This window comes from Paralichthys olivaceus, chromosome 5 (assembly GCF_024713975.1).
Source record: "Paralichthys olivaceus isolate ysfri-2021 chromosome 5, ASM2471397v2, whole genome shotgun sequence".
Lineage (NCBI taxonomy): Eukaryota > Metazoa > Chordata > Actinopteri > Pleuronectiformes > Paralichthyidae > Paralichthys > Paralichthys olivaceus.
In genome coordinates, this window is record NC_091097.1 from 7,634,410 (window position 1) to 7,655,645 (window position 21,236).

Here is a 21,236-nt window from a genome sequence, read left to right on the forward strand (position 1 = left end):
GGAACAAGCACCCATCTTAGCTAAGAGTGGACTACCCCGACCCCCCTCCCACGCTCGGTTTTGTGAGTGGACACAGCTGTAAAAACCTGAATAAAAGAAGTGTGTGTTTCTATGTAAGAGTTTTGGGGGAATAAATAGTCTGATTGGAAAGAAGGCCTCAGCCTCTCGTCTGTTCTTCCCCTATTTGTTTGTTTCCTGTCACACACACAGACACACACACGCAAGTCAAGAGGCAAACTGTGGGCTAATTCAGTACTGGGCACTCATGTTACTGCCTGCTTTCTGTGCAAAGGGGAGAGGGGTTTAAGGGGGTGTGGGCGGAGGACGGCTGGGGGAGGGAAGGGAGAGCAGAGAGGCAAGGCTGAGGCTCTGAGGTGGGGGCGGAGAGCAGAGAAGGAGCTCTACAGCTTTGGGACTACACAGCAGAAAGTAGGACTGTGGAGTTTGTCTGTGTGTTTGTGAGCGCAAGGGAAAAAGGGGGAAAAAAGATGGGTGGACCAAGGAGACATGGCAGGGACTGAAGTAGGATGTGGAGCAACGCAAGATCGGTTTCATCTGGACAGGAACAGGAAGAGAGAGAAGACAAAGTAGAGGAGCAAAGAAGACTTGCCTGAACAAGGGGTGCCAAAAAAACGATAATCTGATAGCTCTGGAGGCGTGCTCTCACTCACCATAGGAGGGGAAACCAGACAGACAAGAAGGGTGAGGAAGGAGGGAGGGAGAGGAGGAGGGAGGTATATAGAAAATATAAGAGGGTAACCAAGAGAGGCAAAAAATACACACTCATCAGAAAGAGAGAGAGAGAGAGACACAGAGCCAGATAGCCGAGGTGGTTGGGGGAGGAAATGTGAAAACAGAGGGAGGGTGACAGAGAGCCGACAGCGGTTGGTTGTGAGCTTGTAGGTGAAGTGGAACAGAGGCAGAGGGTGAGGGGGCTAGTGGGGGGAGGTCTGCAGGAGGGGAGAGGTATGAGGGGACAGCTCTTGAAGTCACTCGTCTCCATGATGATCACCCTCCTCTTTGTGGGGAGCCTGCTGACCACTCTCATTTGGTACGTGTTCAACGACAAGTAAGTGTATGATTGTACTTTAGATAGAGACAGGCGTGCACACACACACACACACACACAGACACACACGCAAACACCATAGTGTGGTGAAGGCAGAAGATAAGAAAAGATGCATGCTGGGATAATAACGGTTATAGATGCTGGTCAAAGAGATCTAAGTGATATAGGATATAACTGGTAAAGATAAAGCAGAGAAACTGAAGCGTAATGAGTTTTTCTTTGACTTTTGTTTCACACTTTGGCCACTCGTTTTCCACTCGTGTCATCATCTCTGGGTGAGATGTGTTAGTAAGAAATAACTCTGGTGTTGAGAAAAAGAAGCAGATTTTGCCCCTTTTTTTCTCCACTTTTTCTTTTTTTTCTTCTTGTCTTTGGCCTTGAAAATGTTTTGATTGTTTTAAAACTAAGCACATTTGAGAATTGAGTTTCAGATACATTTTGAAAAAATCCTCTTCAAGAGGGAATAGCAGAGTAGGCCAGTTGTTTTGTTGAATTGAAATTGTGCTGCTGAAAATCCAAAATCAGAGTCAGAATCAGTTTTATTGGCCACGGAACCTGACTCGGGTTTAACATTGCACTAGGTGAACTGACACGTAAATAGACACACAGCTACTATAGGGGAGAAGAAAACTAAAACTGAACATATGAGTTGAAGAAATGACCCAGAATGGGACTCAGTAGGGGACATACCTCTACTAAGGCCCAACAGTCCCTTAATGAAACCACAGATTAATTCACTAGATCCAGATTTTTATTTGGATCAGCACCTTATTGTACATGCTTATAAATATCAGCTATATATACCCTTATTTTGACGTTTTGTTTCCCTTAAGGTTCCTGTGATGAATCAACAAAAAGTCCAATCTTGCAAAGTCAAAGAAAGTAAAAAAAAACCTGGTCCCACACAAATTTTTTATGTTCTCTTCTCTGACTCACCCTGCATCCATTCCAGCAGTTTCATGGTAATCAATCCAGTTGTTGCGTAATCCTGCTAATAAACTCTGATCTAAACATCACCTTGATGAATATGAACATATGCTTTACATATATACATATACATGTATATATACAGCGTATCAGGCTTTATGTTGACAGTCATGTAAAGAAATTAAGCAGTGTTCATCAGAAGTAGAAAACTATCATAAACGAGTGAAAGTGAAATATGAGCTGCTATTACATTAACAACCACAGCAATACCAATGTGAAATTAAATGTTATTTAAGTTGAAACACTGTCATAGGTTTGGTTTTTTTGGTCGCACAGGTGCACACAACACAGGGTCACACAACACAGGGTCACACTTTAAAATTTCTCAATAGTTAGAAACATTAAAAACAGGATGTGGGGAAGATATATGACTGTATTAGAGGAACACTCGTCCCTCTCCACAGACATTACAACACACACAGACATGAAGAGGCAGCAGTATCCTGATGAAATGTTGCAAAGAAGCAAAGGTCTCTGCTCGAGAGTTTGTACACTGGTTGTTCATTTATGAACACTTATGACGTATGAAGCTGAAAGACCTGCCACTGTTCTGGTTATAGATCCATGCATCCCTGAAGATAAACAAGGAGGTTATGTTTTTACACTCCTGACAGATGTTTCATTGGTAACAGTTGGATTACCATGAGACGTGGTGGAAGGGTGTGGTAATGATCCTGGAAGAACATTGAATGGAATGTTGGTGCGGACCAACATTCTTATATTTTGCAAGAAGGCATTTTTCAACCTTATCAGTGTTTTCCCAACAGAATAATAAAAAAAACTAAAATCAGGCACATTTAGTGGACTGGTATCCTTGATTATTCTATTTTTAGATTTAATGAAAAAAGAATTGTCACACCAAGCAATCACAGGATAGTTGAGTGTACCATTGCATTGAGGTGATGCCTATTTCATCAAGCCAGTGCATGGGGACTGTCACTGTTAAAGCAGGAGCAGTGTGAATGTGCTTTGAGGCTGCAGGTCAGGTCTGTATTTTTCCTCATTTGTCCTGTTTGTTTGTTGTTTGCTTCACAGTAATGTGCAACCTCAAGAACTGCATCCTAAGAAAAAAAGTGCCCCTGAGCCTGTCGACTCTTGTAAAGGCTGCAGGTGAGAGCAAACGCCGCCACTGCTTCTCCTCAAGCAACCTCTCAAAGTTATGTCGAAGCTGTATCGCTTACAAATCTGACAGGGTATTTCAATATGTGTGTTTGTGTGTCACAGGGAAATCATTGACAAAGTAATACAGCGTTACTCTCAAACCTGGAAGAGGCAAGAGGACAATTACCAAAAAATCAGGTAAAAGAGAAAAGACAACTTCCTCTTATGTTTGTACACAGGCTGGAGATGTCAGTATGCTGTCACATTCAAGATAAACTGCTGATGAAGCCACACTCATCAGAGGCGCGTAAATCACATTCGCCAAGTTCATTAGTCTTCTGACACGAACAAGAACTCTGGTGCCACAAATCTTAAAACAACATTGTTGCATCACTTTTCCAAACAAGTGGGGGGAAAAGATTGATGCTGTCACTAAAACAACCCTTTTAGCTTTAACCATGCAGAACATTAAATCCTGTTTGTTCTCATGTGGCAGTTCTTCTTAGAGACATTCCAAAACAGCATGTAAACTGCTTGTTTCCTCAATAAATGCACTAAATTTAAAAGCAAGTATGCTTCCTCTAAAATGTTTTAGCTTCAGGGACCAAACCCAGAAAAGATGAGTCAGGGTCCGTCCACCTGGTTTACATTTGTCACAAACAGCAGAAGATGTTGCATAGTATATGTGACACACTTGATTAACAAAAGAAAGAACAGGAACAGACATGGAAGAGGAAGCAGACATGGAAATGATGATTACAGAAGAGAAATTTATGTGCAAACATGAACCACTTGAATGAAATGTAACACTTTATCACTGGAGGTCACGTGACTTACAGTAAAACGCTTTCACTCACATATTATGTGAGTGAAAGCGTTTGGTATTATGATATTTAAACCTTACATTTCATAATGTGAACTGACCTGTCAGTCACGTGTCAACACTCCTGCGGTCTCTTGTGTACTGTGGTTCCCCAGATCTCAGCTCAGCAGCAAGTGCCATGGGTTTGACAAGGCCATTATCACCCAGGCCAACACTCCAGTGGGGTCCAAGCTCGTGTACGACGGTGAGAAGAAGAGGACCCTGCAGGTGACCCCGGAGGTTTTCAGCACCTTTATCAAGGTAATTTGTTCGTCACGCTGATTATTCCGCTGCTATTTGTTGGAACATGTGAGTTGACACTTTGACACAGCACGGTTAATTTTATACAGACAGAGAATTCCAACCAATGAATAGTAAACACTTTCTTACTGTGAGTGAAGTAAATGAACACGTCTTTATTTCAAAAGTTCTATCTCACGTCCAACAAAGAGAAAACACTCATCTTCTAAGATATGAGGGGACAAGTAAGACTCATTGGGGACTATACTCCCCTGCATGTATATGATGATCAACTTTCAAGTTTTAAAGCTTTATCTTATGGTAGGAGCATTATACTACCCATGACAATAATTACAGTTGTTTAATTCATTGGAAGTGACTCGAAATATAAGGTAAGATTGTGAATAAAATTAGGGAGTAAAGATATTAGACTTAAAGACGACTGTGTAACACACTGATTAGAATAAATATCGCTACGAGCCACTTACTCTTATTTTAAGCAAGAAATAAGATCAACGATAACGTAAAGTTTATAGAAATGAGAGGGAGTTTACTGCTATACTTCCTGCTACAGATGCACGTTTTGGGATGTTGTTTTTACTTATGTCTCTTCTGCTTCTTATTTCAGTGGTGCGTTCACTCCAGTGCTGAGAGTGGAGAGAGTTCACAGCCTCTGAAGTCTGCATTTCTAGAACAAATATATTATAACAGGCTGACAAGGCCTGTTCTGTCTCAGACTCTTTGTCAAACAGGGCTGAGAAAGGCAGCCTATTCTTCCGACTGAACCTGTAACAACACTATCAGTAAAACATAAACTGAGTGTCCTGCAAGCTGGGAATTTCAATTTGATTCTGGACACTCCTTAAAAATAAAAAAAGCATGTTCGTCACCATGATGTAAATAACATATCTGTAAACCTCTGAACACTGAAATACTGATATGGAATCTGAACAAATATCAATAACTAGTAATTGTAATTATTTGCTAATTATTTGACAATTTTTAAACCGTTTGACTTAAAAGTGATTCCAAAAATAGATTGAGGAAACTCAATCAAAGGAGGAACCTTAATCTCTTACATTAGCAAAAGAAATGAATAAACACACTCATGTTAGCACATGTGGCTGCTGCTGGGAATTTCCCTTTTGTGTGGATTAAAGAGAAAGCAGATCTGGCAGCAGACTTCCCTCCATTATGCTTTTAAACAGAATCCTGCAATCAGAATTAATGTTTTCCACTGCTGTTGATTGCAGGAGCGTCCTTTCTCAAATAAAACATGGGACACGTGTGCTGTGGTTGGGAACGGAGGGATCCTGACCAACAGCAGCTGTGGGCAGATGATCGACTCAGCTCAGTTTGTCATCAGGTGAGAAAGATTTCTTGCAGACTGAAAGATTGATGACTCACCAGTGTTGATATTCCACCTAACCATCTCTGAATCATCTCGTTCAGGTGCAACCTACCTCCTTTGGAGAACGGCTACGAGAAACATGTGGGCACAAAGACTGACCTTGTGACAGCAAACCCAAGCATCCTTATGGAGAAGTGAGCAAGACGAGGAATCTCCCACACAATCTCACCTGATAATGTTCCTCTTGTTGTGTTGCTTCACATCTGCTGTTTTCTCTCAGGTACGGGGCTCTGATGGGGCGCCGGCGTCCATTTGTGGAGAGCCTGCGCATCTACGGAGACTCCTTGCTGCTCATTCCAGCCTTCTCCTACGGTCACAACACACCCGTGTCCCTGCGGGTCGTCTACACTATTGAGGACTTTGAAAGCCCCACGCGGCCCATCTTCTTCAACCCTGAGTACCTCCAGAGTCTGGCCGTCTTCTGGCGCTCCCAGGGCCTGAAAGCAGTGCGGCTCAGCACGGGCATTATCATGGCGAGCCTGGCGCTGGAACTCTGCAGCAACGTGCATCTGTACGGGTTCTGGCCCTTCAGTAATCACCCACATGGCCTGCACGTTTTGAATAACCACTACTACGACGACAGAAAAACGAAAACAAAATTCCACGCCATGCCGGCCGAGTTTGACCTCTTGTTGCGGCTGCACAGTCAGGGCGCGCTTAGGCTTCACCTGGGAGACTGTTGACGTAGTGAAAAGTAGTTCCCTGGATCCGGGAACGAAAGCGAAGTGCCTACTAATGACGAAGCCAATCACATGCACTTTTAGTTGAATTGATGGATCTATTCTGGCACCAATGTGAGGTGATGGTAAGCAAAGCAGCTGAGAAATTTGCACTGAAATTAAAAATGCAACAGACTGTAAACGTTCTGCAAACAGCCTCATAATGTATGTACAACAATATTTTTTTAACACAAAGGCTCCAGCTGGAGTCTGGAGGGAATTTTAACTGGGAAGCCTTTGTGAGGCCTTTGGGAGCGTCTACATTATAGTGCCTTATGCCAATCATCTAGTAATGACTGTCATATATCTGACCATGAGAGCTTTTAGATTAAACTGAATGTATTTTGAAGAAAATCAACATGAAGACTGTCTGGCTGCAAAAAACTTTTTAATGAAAACACCAGCACACTGAATGTAATGTGTCTTTTTGTTAAAAGGACATTTCACATTTTAACCACTCTGAAAAATATTATTGTAACCATGGTAAACTGAGGGAGAAATATGTGTTTCTCGCACTCTTAGATTACACAAAGGCTGTTGATGTTTGTGGAAGTTTTACTCCACACCATTGACACTGATCCTGGATGTGATTCTCACATGAAGTAAAGGGGGTCGTGCCCCTGTAGCCTTGACTACAAACTACTGAGGACGGGTGAGGCTCGGAGCCAAGGCCCGAACAGAGACGGTACAGAAAGGGAGAGGAATTATAAAACACAGGGTTGCTATGGTGAGCTTACTTTACCGTGTGTTACCACAGGGATGGGTACTGTCACAAAGTGGCAACATATTGGTATGAAGTCTGATAACAAGTCTTTTTTATTAGTTGCTGCAATAAATCAATGTATAATTACTTGACACCAATGTGAGGTGATACAATGCTTGTGAACTCTGCACTTTGGGAGTAATTTATTGCTGACAGCCTTTGGATTATATATGCATATGCATCGAGTCTTACCAGTGAAAAAATGATGTCTGTTGAAAAATCATGTTGTGATTTTTTTGTTTTGTGAAGTTGAGATGGGAAAATGAAATAACATTGAATAAATATTTATCAGATGAAAAATGTACTTGTAATCAGTGACTCGAGGGAAAAGCTCTCCAACCAGACAGCAAAAGCTTTTTTTCAGATGTCTCACTGTCTTTGAGCCATTAAGTGTCTGAAACCTGCCAAGATGTGTCATTAGAATTCAGTAGTTCTACTCACAAACAGCACAGTGATTTGACTATTTCATGGCTGGAACAACATATGATCCAGGTATTTAACATAATCATACTTTTATATGAATTCTTGTATCAATTCTGTTTTTGGTTCCCTTCTTATACCATTTTGAACCTGATGTAAGACATGCAGATGTATTTGTAAACACATGAATCCATAGTTATGCTCTGTTCATCATTAGGCCTCTTGTTTTTCCATACAGCTGTGATATCAGTGGCGTGTATGTTACTGCACTCTTCACCTCCACTGCATATCCTGCTGCAGGGCATTGTCCCACACTTACCATGTGCACAAGACATGCAAACATCTGGATGATGCCGTGACAGAAACAAAACCTGACCAAAAGAAGCAATGAAAAATACTGGGCCACTTTTTGACCTTTTTTCCAAATTCACAGGAACATGTGTGCAGCACCTCTGCATGGGGGCAGTGCATCCGGCCAATTAGGCCATTAATGGGACGAGATGTGTGTGTTTCTTTGTAGAGGAAATAGCCCCGCTGCCACAAGATGCCATCACAGACATTTTGGTCATGGGATTCCACTTATATCGGCAGTGACCTCGTTGTAGATCCAGCTGCAGCACTGAGCTCGTCCCCACTGGCTCTTCTCACCAGGGAACCTTTTTTTTCAAACACTCACAAAAACATACTGTCCATTTCCTTATTTGTCACCTGTTCCACTGTGAACACTGTGATGGATTGTGATGGACACAGAGAGTCACAGGGATCTCAGAGTGCTGATGGAGAACAGTCAAATGCAAGCATCTTATATAGGAGAACTAAGGCTGTTTGACTGAGAACAGCCTTAGTTCAGTCTGGTTCTGTAGGCACAGTTTGAGGCAGGACACATATTTGTGTAAGATTCCTTTGAAGATAAAGCAAAATCTCTTGGACACTTATTAACCAATAGAAAGATTAGAAAAAGTCCTTTTAAGGTCATTCAGATCTCAGGTCACAAACAGTTTGTCTCAGACAGGCATATAAAAAGTTACTTACAGGTTTATAAAAGTTACTCATCAACTACAAAATAGTTTCCCACCACACTTATTTTTCCATTCCATTTATTTTTTTTATATTTTTCCACTACAGGATACAAAGTGGAAAACTCAGCTTCATACTATTTTCAATTCCCATGAACAATCAATGACTGTATCATCAAGCTGGATCCTGTAAAACCAGTGGCTTCTTGTAACAAACACTGCAGATGCTCAGTGTCATCAAGAGCTGAACTTCAGCTATCATCCAGTGACAAACAGAACAGCCCAGGCTGACGTGAGCTGAAGTGACGTCCCCTCAGTGTCCTGCGTCGCTCCTGTCAGTGATGCAGCATCAGCTCGTGTGTCTGTCTCCGGATAAGACTGCAGAAACCCCCCCTGCTCTCCACCTATTAAAATGAAGCGCTCACTTCACACTGACAAGATGAACAGGACAATACTTTCCAGGGTGGAAAGCCTTTCATTCATTTCCTTTTCTTTTCGGGAACTAAAACAAAAGATGCAGAGACTTAATTCGTTATGTATTTCTGATTTATTTTATTTTTTTCTAGGAAAATAGGTCTTTTCACATGCAAATCAAATGTATTCATTTAAGAATATGAAAATGCCGGGGCATACCAGAATGGCACTCGAGGAAGTACACTTTTTACAAAAAGGCTTAGAAAAACACACAAAACACACACAGATGCATGTATGAATCAGAGTTTGTACTGGTAATAACACTGCTTTTATTGTCACATCCCACATGGGTACCTATATAAGAAACATGTAGGGAAACAGCACAGTCTTTCTTCTGAACACAGATGTGGTTTTACAGAGACAGACGGACGCTGAGGGTGGACGTAGTGGTATCCCAGATGAATAGTCCCACGAAAGATTTAATCTGGGATACGACAAGTTTTAAATTAAATCACAAGGGAATAATTGTCTCTCCTGCTGTTAGTGTTCCAACAGTGTAAAATGCTGATTACACCAAACCTGCTGTACCTGTGAACAGCGGCATCACACCTGCACTTGTGAAGAATACATTTCTCCGAAGGTGTGTCGGGAGGTTATGTTTTCACCCCCGTCCATTTGTTTGGGGGGAGGATGCATGAGGGGTAAGGGAAGAAACCGTAAAATTATGGGGAAAATCCAAGTTTTTACACTGCCGGCATTTTTCATCACTTTCAGATGTTTTCCAAGGAAATAATTCATGGATCTTGCTGGAAAAAAAAATCTGATACATTTAGGGAACTGTTATATGTGTGAAATTTGGTGCAGCTTGATTGACCATTAGGTTACTGTTATGCCTTAGCAGAAGAAGCTCTACTGAGAGCTGTTCTAGTTACAGTGCTTTTGTTAACTGGAAATCCTTACAGAATAAAAGGAATAAACACAAATACAAGGAATTCGCCTGCAGGGGTAAACTACTGGTAAACCTGACGGATTAGATGCTTATTATGTATTGAGAAAAAATCCCTTCCTATTAGGCTGAAATCCTTATTTATCATTAAGCATTTTCTCAAAGGTCAAAACCTGATGTGAGACTATCAAACCAGCAGAATCACACCAGACAAGGCATTTGTTGTCGGTTTATCCTGAAAAAGCCACGTTGACATTTTGGTTTGTGTCACATAACAGCAACAATATTCAGAGGAGAATAAACCCTTATAAAAGTAGAAAAAAACTATTTCTCTTCAGTGAACACGGTCTTTTTATCTGACTGGAGAAAACACATGATGTATCTTTTCATGCCACAGGGTAATTCTTTAGACCTGGATAGCTGCCAGAATCCCTGACTTTCCCATCATGTACAACAGCTCTGGATATGTAAGGCCCAACTGCCAGTCAAGACGCACTCTTTTAACAGATGGGGTCTTTGAGAACCCACATGGCACCTTCTAAAAAAACTCCCTTCCCCCCTTTCTAAAATGTCAAAGGATGTCGCCCTCCTGTGGCTCCAGCTGAAAACCATGCTGCTTGTTCACCAATCACTCAGTTTGTTTCAGATTCTCTTCAAATAGTTTAGTTGGGAAAAACTTTATTTACTGGGGAAAGATTTAATAAGGGCTGACTGGCCTCCAGGGGGAGACTTTGACTCTGACTGGGAAACTGTAAGCAAATCACCAGTGGCTTATTGGGATCTGAGCAGACATCTGAGGAGCCAGTGTCAATCACTGCTGTGGGGATTTGCTGACTGAAGCGTTGCTGGTGATTTATGTCTGTTGCTGGCTGGGCTTGTGGAGCAGACATGCTGTGCCTGGTGGTGAACACACCAGTCTGAGTTTTACTAATCAAACACACTCATGTAGTTATGTGTATGTGAAGGAAGCCACATCACAGTGTAAGGCCTCACAGTGGCGGTTTGTTCACTCTTGAGAGAAAGATGGTGATCTTATTCGTCAGTAAAGATTGAATTAATAAACATGTGATTGAGGGTGTCGTCCCTTCACATCCTGTTTGGAAAGTTTCTATGGACCAAAGCTGGAGACTGTTTCAATTACTTGGCCTTTTTCATGTCCTTTCCCATCAGCCACTTTGTCTCCACACACTGTTGTTCAGCAGATCTCAGAACAATGATGGAAAAGAAGAAGCACTGTTTATTAAAAAACACTGTCGGGGGGGGGGTTGCCACAAACATTAAATACTGATACTTCAACATACAAGAAAGTATCTGGCTTTTTTTCTCTTCAACAACATTAAGTCACTGTAGCCAACATATTATAAAAATATACTATGTCATATTTCACATTTTTTACAATTGAAAGGCAATTTAAAACACAACAACCATAAATATTCATACAACTAATTCATTTTTTCAAAAACAAATGCTTGTATTTGCCTTTATTTACAAAAAATCTGTTTATACAAAACACAGGCTTGAACATAAGAATCAACTCCATTTTGGAGTTTTGTATTTTAAATCCCATTCCAAAAAGCGATACACACACGGTAATACAAAAAAACGAGTGGCTTTTACAAAAGGGTTGGTCTTACGTAGGCATATTTCCACAATTGGAGTAGCATGGCCACAGTATTCCAAGGCTTCATAGCAGCCTAGCAGTAAAATCTTGGCACTGACACTTGCATCACACAAACAGTGTTTGGTCTCACTATACTACAGAAATGGCTTTGTACCTTTTCCATTACAAGGTGGTGATATTGCAGCCTTGTGTATCTAACACTGAACCCATGGTGCTGGGAAGACTTAGTTAACACAAGGCTTTCTCAATAGAAAAGCAAAGCTACAGCTGGTTTAAGTGTTGCTAGATGGGTAGCGTTGGCAACTGGTTATCTACTCCGCAATATAGGAAACCCTGTGTAGGAAGCCACCAGGGGGCAGTCAACTACAAGGCAGAGGGAGCGACAGTGAAGTGCTGAGCTGCCTTGTTATATAGCCACTGAGGAGCCACAGAGGGAAACTGAGAACTTGAAGATAAAAAACTGGATGTCTTATGCACCTTGTTGAAAAGAATGGGTTTTTTTTGTTTTTTTTAATAAAACTTCAGATGTAGACTGGTTAAAGAGCCACCTGCTGTACTCAGAGGTTCCTGAGCGGCAGCTGGAGAAATTTACACATCCAAACACTCGGGGAGACATTTAGAAACACGCTGTCAAATGCAAAGTCAGAGCAATGCAACACTGTGATTGACGCTGGAGAAAAAGCCGACAAAAAACACGACGGACAGGACAGGACACAGCCTTCAGGAAGGTGATGTACTGTACTCGCTGCATTAGGAAGTCATTGCTTTCGGCGCTGACACTGAATTATGCTTCACTTTATTGCATGTACGTTGTAATGACGTCCCTTTGTGACGTCACAACAAGTCGTTTCTTTTGCTCCGCAGGGCGGCATTTGTATTTTGTATTCAGAAAAGGTTTTGACGTGATTGCATTTTCATGTCCTAAGAATTATGATGCTAATATATTAATGGATTCAGTGTCTTTGCAGAACAGCGGCAAGAAAATGAGAAATCTGAGATCAATCTGATTGCAAGAGACCTTGATATCTTACTGAAGCTCAAATCCCTAAGAAAGGATGAACGTTAGACAGCAGAAGTCAATAGACTTGGGGAGAACGAGACATGTAAACGACAGACTGTAGCCTAACACAGTTTGTGTTGGTGTGATGTTTCAAGTTACACAGTGAGTGCCCAGACATGACAAGTTGTCAGCTGCAACATCACTTTTTTTTTTTTTTTTCCACACCTTAGTGCACAAACACACATCTTCTCCAGCTTGCAGGATTCTTTAAGGCATAGCGGTGTTTAAATATCCAAGAAAGATTGCAACAGCTCATCATCCAACATCTAGTATAATATATACATACGGTTTAATACATGTCACTCTGGGGTTAAATCCATACGGAGGGTTTTCCCTCCCCAGATTTGCTGCTGCTGCTGTTGCTGCTGCTGCCTCCTCCGCTGCTTCCTCCTTTGCCATGTTTGAATTTATGCTTGCGCTCTTTCTGAGGCTGCGACTGTGGCTGAGGTTGGGCCTGGATGATGTTACTTTGGGGCTTGTCGTCCTGGTTGTCCCCGAGCTGCTCCTCTGCTCGGTGCTGCTGACTGTACGCCTGGATGGCCGCCTCCAGTTGCTCGTGAGCTTGCTGGATCATGTCTTTATTCAGGGCTACACGGGCCTCCCCTCCAGTGGGGAAGTTATCCTCATTGCTGCCAAACTGCTGCTGCTCCTCTTGGGCAATGTTTGCCCGGTTCTGCTTGCATGCCATTTTGGCGTTGCTGAGGTCTGTGTAGGGCATTTGCTCAGGTTTGACCACAATGTTATAGCCAGGTGGAGCAGATGGAGTGTTCCATGAGAAAGGGTAACCCACGTAATCAGCAGCCCCATCTCCACCCACCCCTCCCTCAGAAATTGCCTCTGGCCCGGCCCCCCCGACAGAGCCCTCCACACCTCCGTTGGTGCCCAGTAAACCCAACTGGTACTCGTCCTCCTGAGGTGGGCAGCGCCGACGACGAAGAATGTCACAGATGGAACCAATCCCCAAATGGAGCATCTCCCAAACATTGAGCATGAGGCAGAGGACAGTGACGCCATACATGATACGCAAGAAGATGGTCTTCTCTGTAGGCCGCGACACAAAGCAGTCAACACTGTGAGGACAAGGCTTCCCCGAGCACACAAACACCGGCATCACACGGAATCCGTACAGCAAGTACTGGCCTGCAAGGAAGCCCGCCTCTAGCACCGTACGGGTCACCAACTGCAAAACGTAGACCCTCATCAAACCCTCATCTCGAATGCGTTTGCGTCCATCATGCCGGATTTTGGGTCTGGGTGTGGGTTGCAGTGGATCCCGAGGCCTTTTAGGGGGCTCAATCTCTGGCACCTCATAGATCATGGGATCATCCTCCTGGTCCTCCTCGGTCTCCTCAATGCCCCGGTGCTGCCGTGCTCCAAAGCATATTTTCCTGGGCTTCCTGTGAGTGTAGCCCCCTCCTCCTGTTCTGACTGCAGCAGATCCCCCTCCTCCCTTCGCTTCATCTAATCGTGCAATCTTGTTGATGGCGTAGCCCATGTACATGAGGGAGGGCATTGCCACCAAGATGATCTGGAAGACCCAGAAGCGTACGTGAGAGAGAGGGGCGAAGGCATCGTAGCAGACGTTCTCGCAGCCTGGCTGGCCCGAGTTGCAGACAAACTTGCTCTGCTCATCGTAGTAGATGGATTCTCCCCCAACGGCGGTGAGAACGATGCGGAAGACGATGAGCACGGTGAGCCACAGCTTCCCCACGAAGGTGGAGTGGTTGTGGATCTCCTCCAGCAGCCGCGTGAGGAAGCTCCAGCTCATGGTGTCGCTGGACAGTGGGGCAGACAGTGTCCCTCTCTCACCTGTTCACAGACTCTGGAGAAGGGAAAGGGGGAGAAAGGGGGAGGGAAAGGAAAAAACATAAGAGCCCACAATAAATTATTTTGAAATGTGATCAAAGCAACTAGTAGGATTTGTCCGAATGTTTAGACTTCAGACTTTTATCCCTGAGGAAACAGTATTATTTCTGCAAGTACAGTGACAAAATGTAAAAAGGCGGAGACATAATAATTGCCTCAATTAAAATGAAAGTTCAAAGCTCAAAGCACAAAAATCACTATATTCTAAATTTGATATGTTGCTTCTTGCGGCTTCTTCTTGCCCCCCCCACACACACACAGAAGACGGGGCTCAGTGCCACCGAGAAGTTGCTGTCAAGTTCAAGCTTTTTAGGGAATTAGAAAACCAAACACGCTGGAAAGAGGATATCGGTATTAAAAAAATATCATCAAGCAGCACTGAGAAGAGAGCGAAATAATCCAAATGGGGAATTTGCTATCGCCAAATACACACTCTTTATTTAACAGCCTATCTCTTCTTGAAGAAATAAATCCTCTTAGTGAGCCTTCTTCTGTGCGAGGTGCAGTTTTCAGGATTGTATTAACTTGCCTAGTTTGTTCTGGTTGGGAGGTAAATAGCATTGTGAAGCTATATGTGCATGTGCAATAGTGTGTGTGCGCGCGTGCATGTGAGCACAGTTTAGGAAGAGGGATATGTTGCCTATGTAGGTTAGGTCTGGGCTCCAGGCATTCCTCCAAAACCAGCAGAATCAGCAGGTGGCCTGGCACAAACTGTTGGAGCGGGGAGACAGCAGACCCACATTAGCTCAGGCAGTGGAGCTGAACCCAAACACTGCTTTCCCTCAGGGCAGCTTTGAGGGATGAGTATGACACCTCCACAGAACTTTCCCCCCACTCATGGAACTGCAATGGCTCTAGATGCAGAGGAAAATCCAGCCATGAATACTAGCTTAGGTTTGGGGTTTAGAGGGCTTCCAGGGGACTATATCCTTACCAAGCAGGTTGAGAGCTTAGATCATGAGTGAGCTGGAGGAAATGTAGCTGGAGGAGACGTCTCAGGCAGCAGCTCCCAGTCCTCTGCTTTGTGTCTCCAGGAGGAGCAGAGAGGGCGGGACGTTTTGAACAAGCCTTGCTATGAAACATGTGCTGGGTATTGATCATTCTGACCATATAAGGCCATGCCCGAGCCACAGGAGCAGGATGTCAGGAATCCTTTAGTGTGTATATGCAGATTCCAGTGCACACTGCCTACAACCAGTATCAGTACAGTCATTTAAGAAGAAGCGGCACACGGTCGCAGAGGAGCGAAGGAGCACACAGAGTCAGATCATTGTCCTTCCACCGTCGAGCTGGGTCGGACTTTTCCTGCATCACTTCATTGCATATTTTACATAACTCTTACTGAGCTGCACAGTTGCCCTTTAGCAGAAATATTCCAAGTCTATCACAGAAGAATTCAACTGCTTTTGATAAAGACTTTTCTGGGGCAACACATTATCATTAAAACTATCACTGTTTCTTCTGTTTTTCTACTTTGCTAGCTAAAGTTGTATTTTTATCATTTCTGCACGAGTGTTGAATATTTGTGGTTGTTTTTTTTTTTCATTTTGTCAGGACACATGTTTTGTTCCCTGGGGTTCGCTCACTTGTCAGCATCCACTTCAATTAGAATTTCTTTCATCTTGGAGCGGATTATTTTTAACTAATAATATGTGTGTCCCCCCCAGGGATTAATTAAGTATTTCTACTTTTTTGTACTTTATCAGGAGTTTTCTGTGAATCTGATTCTGACAGTTGCGTTGGTTAAAATAATTGCATGTGCACAGTATTTGGTTTGGCTGTGTTTAAATTAACCTTTAGTCCTTTGACATACTTGTCTGTATATAAAAGAATTAGCAGGTTGTTCCAGCTCAGGTTTTTTATGCCTCTTGAAATGGAAATATTTGACATGATTCTGAAATATTTTGAAAAAATTTTTTTTCAACTAACATAATAATAATAAGAGTAATATTAATTATAATAATGATTGAATGACACTGTGTACTTCACAAAATATATTGGGATAAAACAACACAGAACAGAAAAAGACAGATGATAACATTGAAGAAAATATTAAATACCAGGCACTAAATGTCTTTCCTATAAGAAATTTGCTTTAAGCAACAGTTTAAAAACTTGTTTAGTACTTGTACTTGATCCCTTGACTTCCAAAAGCCAGCTTTTGCTCCAGGAACTGTCACATTCCCTGCTGACCAGGAGAGACGCTCCAGCTTCTGTTTTATGTATTGTTGTTAACACACAGCACATCTCCACCCGAGCTTCATACTCCCGCTACAACAGGCACATATAACACATATAACCTGGCATTTTGCTTTCTCATCCGATTTGTGTCTGCGAGAGCTAGTGGGGCAGTTGGGGGTAGGAAGATGACCCTGTGCATCAAGCTGTGCCGGGTGACTCAGCTTCCCGGACAGCAGCACCCAGACAAAGCATGGCAGCTTTTCTCTTTGATATAAACAATGAACAGCCAATTGGCGGAAAACGTGAAAAAAAGAAATACACAGAAAACTCCCTCCAGTGTAATCTCACAGGGATTTTACATAATAGGAGACTAATGAGCTTTGAAAGGGAATTGCATTCAGGATCAATGGCTCTATAGTCATCGGCCCAAAAGGTCATCACTGTGTAATCCTGGGCCATCAAAACATCAGTCTCTCTGATACATCTGAGCCTGTGACATTGCTTGTAGCCCTACCACAACAGAACAAGGCCAAAGGTCAACAAGATCAGTTCTTAAGGAGTGAAGTCTGCACGTCACGACCTTGTGCTTTGAGTCAAACAGACAGTTACAACTAAGCTTAATGTCACTGGAGGGATCCCCGCAGTCACTGCCTCTCCTCCCATGGGATCCACAGAGACTCGCATCCAGACAATCATACACACACGCGCAAACACACATACAGAAAAGCAGTGTGACTATGAGAAATACTGAAGCGAGGTTAGACGAGGTGCTCCCTATTCACTCTAGTGACTCATCATGGGAGCACGGCACTGCAGCTGCAGGGGCCAAGGCCTTGGGAGGGACACCGGGGAAATGAGGACCACCACGGGACAACCACAGGTGGACGGAGGTTGTAATTGCATATCGGGGAGATGCTGCATGTGTCAATTAAGGGATTTCTGCACAGCAACAGGTAGAAGAACATGGAAGGAGGTCATGGTTTCTGCATAGTGTGTCAGGTTGGAACTTTAACGCAATCAGCTCCATTTGACGAATACTAACTCTGGTGCATTTAAACATAAATAGTTACATAGAGTTTGAGATGAGAATATCAGGTCTAGACTTGTTGCCTTTCTTTTGTTATTTAGATTGTCCACATTACCAAGTTTTTCTTTCGCTTTGATGTATTTTTGTGTAGATCTCTTGTAATATTTGTGATATTTTGTGTTATTATTATTATCATTTCATGCAAATATTAGAATTATTATATATGTATGACAAAAATGTAAATTCAAATATAATATAAGGTATTATATTCTCTAAATGAATAATAATATATTTATTTATTACAACATATATACGATATAAAATATAAATTATACAATAATTAATTAATTATACAACTAAATACTGGGCCACTATATGTAGATATACATATACAAAGTGTTTTGGTTATAAGACAAACTATACAATACATGCAGGAGTCGATATATGCATATGTGCAGGGAGAGCTACTGTATATAAAGGTGAGTGGAGACATCCTTTTCGTTTTCCCCATCCTCTCTCTCTGGCTTCAAACTGTTTGCATTCCATATTCAAGCTCAGACACAGTATATGCAGAGCCTATAAACACATACACACACACACACTAGAACACACACACACAAATTCACATTCCCATTAATGAGCACAGGCCAGCGGCAGTCTGGATAATGAACCTACTGTAAATGGTAGAAAAAGAGCTCTAATGAGTGTATGTAAGACTAACAGATTTGTTTGCCTCTGGATGAACTTTAATCAAGTGAAGCATACAAACGTATAGACAAATTAAACCTATTAACCTGCTACGTGAAACCATTATCAAACATAGCATTGATAAATGTATTGTGTGGTCCCTGCATTTAAAGCAAATGCAGATAGTATTAATGTATTGTTTCATTTGCTTTTTACTTTCATAATATTTTGTCTCTGCTAATCAGAAAAACCTCTTTACAGATGCAGCAGTCATGAGTCAACTCATAGCGGAGATGTGCTACTCCCCCTGCGGAGTCTGAATGTCAGCACAGGCTTCAGGTCGACATCCCCTCACTAGGCTTCACCATCGTGCTAATTATCACTAACTTCTCTCTTAAAGAGATTGTAAAAGATCTTAATCCAATAAAGCAAACTCTCAGCGCTCACTGCAGATTCATTTGGCTCCTGATGCTGCTGATCTGCGGTTGGACCGCTGCCTTTAAAACACTCCTCATTTTTTACACTTTACATTTTTATGTGATTTTGATTGCTTTCAGTGGTTTGTAGGCAACTTTTAATGACTGCTGTTTCACTCCATCATCGTAACTGTAGAAAAAGCTTTTCCCCTTCACTTGAACACACTGCAAGTTTTATTAAACCCCAACCTTAAGCTTTCAAATATACAAAATCCAGAGAGCAGCACTGTGCAGTAAACAGATTGTAATGTTCTCATTCTAAGTGTTCTGATAAAACCTTCAGTGGATTCACTAATTTTAAAACCAGAATATTATGCACCCATTGTTTATTTATGAAACAACATCAGGTGAGAAAATGAGAAAACATAGAGGGCTATAATTTATGTTCTTATTCTCTCTTTATACTAGTACTCTAATTCAGCGGCATCTTATTGTCTTCTAATATAACAATAAGTATATTTACTATTTTTCACTATCATCACTGTGCATGCACATTAGAAATCCAAAGGAATAATAATGAATTAAAAAAATAATGCTGTGTAATGGTATTACCCAGAATCTTTTATCAAATGTACAAACTTGTGAGATTCAGGCTATTCTGCCCAACAATAATTATATCAATAACAATAATAATAGAGTCTGTGACAGTAACCAAATAAGCTTCACTTTTGTTAAATAAGTAGGTTGGACTAGAACTACATATCAGTCTTAACTGACGGAGAACAATTTCGTAGCCAACAGCACAGTAGTCAACAGAGAGAGAGGTTAATTACGTCGCTTCATTACAAATACCTTTTATCTGTGTAAAACAAGTCACATCAATTACATTTTATATCAAAAAAGAAGCTTGACAAATATTTAATCAGAGAAGATCCAGACCAAAGCCGCGACTTCTAAATGCGCAGCGAGTTTGAAGCCGCCCTCAACCGCTGATAACAAAGTGGCTGCAGTGTGTGTGCAGAGATTTAATTTTCTGCTTTGTAAAGCTTAATCTTCTGAAAAGGAAACACCTTTATTTAAGAAAAAAAAGACAAAGTATCGAATAATTAATTGGAACAGACAGAAAGTGCAGGCACAATGAGGTCTATTGTCTGAGTGCCACTTGGGCTATGAAATTCTTTCAAACTATTAAAAGATCAATAAATTACTTAATACATTTTAATATCACCATGATCCCAATGCCAATGAGCGACACATGGGCCTTTTTGCTGTCATTATTATTTCACTGAAGTTAATTTCATAAGGCATCAGATGTAATAATGCTTTCTTTAAACAAAAAGGAAAAGACTGGGACCTTGGAGCAGGTCCTTTCAGGGTCGACGCTGCTTTGACTGTCCTTGTTCAGGGGTCTTTGCTGCGGTGCCCTCTCCCTCTGCTCTGCCCCGTGGCATCCTCAGGCTTCACTCATGCCCCTGTCCCACACAGTCTGCACAGATCAAACTAATCTGCTCACACAGTCGCTGGCCAGACATCTGTCCACGATAACCACCTGGATCATCGCATGGAGGTTAAACCGAAGCCGCTTTGATGCTAAGAGACCCCCAAAATGAAAACCGTCAAAAATGAATGCCATAGAAAAGGTTAAAGCTTGTGAAAATCACAATACGAGTAGAGATAACCACAATAAAAGCGTTGCGGAGAACCGACCGTCAGCACATGCTCAGCTTAAAAAGCACTAGGGGTTTCTTATTTTGTGGTTCCCCTTCTCGTGCTGGATAAGCTCCTTTGTTAATCACTAAGAGATGTTCAAATAAAAAAATCAAACATAGCTAAAAATGGATTTCTTATCAAAATTTACAGTTTTTCCCCCCAGAGCAGCAACTTTGTTGTAAAGAGTCCCTGAAGTGATTAAGAACACGCATGCCAAGAGTGACTTTGCATTATGTTCAGCCACAGAAGGTTATCAGAGCTGTTAATCATATCCATTTCACAGACTAATCTCCACCAGATTGTATGGTGCATGTATTTAAGCGCACCAACGCAGAGATGAAACGTACTTGCAGGGTCATCAATGCAAGCGGCCATGAAACACAAATACTAAATACTAAATTCCAGAGGAGTTAAGTTGACAGTGGACCCCAGTTTGGGCCCCTGGCTTATAGGACGGGTGGCAGGAGACATAAAGAAATGCAAATCAGAAGACGTTAGTAGTGAGGGATAAAAGTAGAAACTGCTATATTGTTGCATAGTCAAACGGCCAACTCTTAAGAGGAGGAAGTCCTTGCTGAGATGGATGAATGAGATATTTCTTCTTCATTTTGCAGCAGTGAGGCGAGATGTGGAGGAGTATTTCTTCCCCAGTGTTCGTGGGAAACTAACAATTCCCTCATTAACGGTGTCCGAAGGGGAGAAACGTAACGCTAAACCGGT

The 21,236-nt window shown here is 42.1% G+C and overlaps 2 protein-coding genes across 7 annotated transcripts in view; one reads left to right on the plus strand and one right to left on the minus strand.

Annotated features, from left to right (window-relative positions):
* Window positions 1-205: 205 nt before the first annotated feature.
* Window positions 206-7,452, plus strand: st8sia6 (ST8 alpha-N-acetyl-neuraminide alpha-2,8-sialyltransferase 6). 2 transcript variants are annotated; one of them, XM_020094318.2, is made up of 7 exons: window positions 206-1,069; window positions 3,092-3,166; window positions 3,281-3,355; window positions 4,136-4,280; window positions 5,513-5,625; window positions 5,712-5,804; window positions 5,891-7,452. In XM_020094318.2, the coding sequence occupies exons 1-7, from the start codon at window positions 969-971 to the stop codon at window positions 6,351-6,353; spliced, it is 1,065 nt and encodes a 354-aa protein (XP_019949877.2). In that variant the 5' UTR covers window positions 206-968; the 3' UTR covers window positions 6,354-7,452. The 2 variants fall into 2 exon arrangements, with proteins under 2 accessions (XP_019949877.2, XP_019949878.2); XM_020094319.2 differs by having other exon boundaries at window positions 206-1,051.
* A 1,664-nt stretch (window positions 7,453-9,116) lies between these two features.
* gjc1 (gap junction protein gamma 1) overlaps window positions 9,117-21,236 on the minus strand; it is a 45,665-nt gene continuing 33,545 nt past the window's right edge. For all 5 annotated transcript variants that reach the window (XM_069524811.1, XM_020094303.2, XM_020094306.2 and 2 more), the window contains one exon: window positions 9,117-14,451. In XM_069524811.1, coding sequence (XP_069380912.1) covers window positions 12,940-14,397 — 1,458 coding nt within the window. In that variant the 5' untranslated portion in view covers window positions 14,398-14,451 and the 3' untranslated portion in view covers window positions 9,117-12,939. The remainder of the gene's footprint in view (window positions 14,452-21,236) is intronic.

Excerpts from the sequence above, each read along its gene's own strand:
- st8sia6 (XM_020094318.2), top strand. The coding sequence starts at position 969 with ATGAGGGGACAGCTCTTGAAGTCACTCGTCTCCATGATGATCACCCTC. Across the intron at positions 1,070-3,091 it reads TGGTACGTGTTCAACGACAA|TAATGTGCAACCTCAAGAAC; the intron begins GTAAGTGTATGA and ends TTTGCTTCACAG. Across the intron at positions 3,356-4,135 it reads GACAATTACCAAAAAATCAG|ATCTCAGCTCAGCAGCAAGT; the intron begins GTAAAAGAGAAA and ends GTGGTTCCCCAG.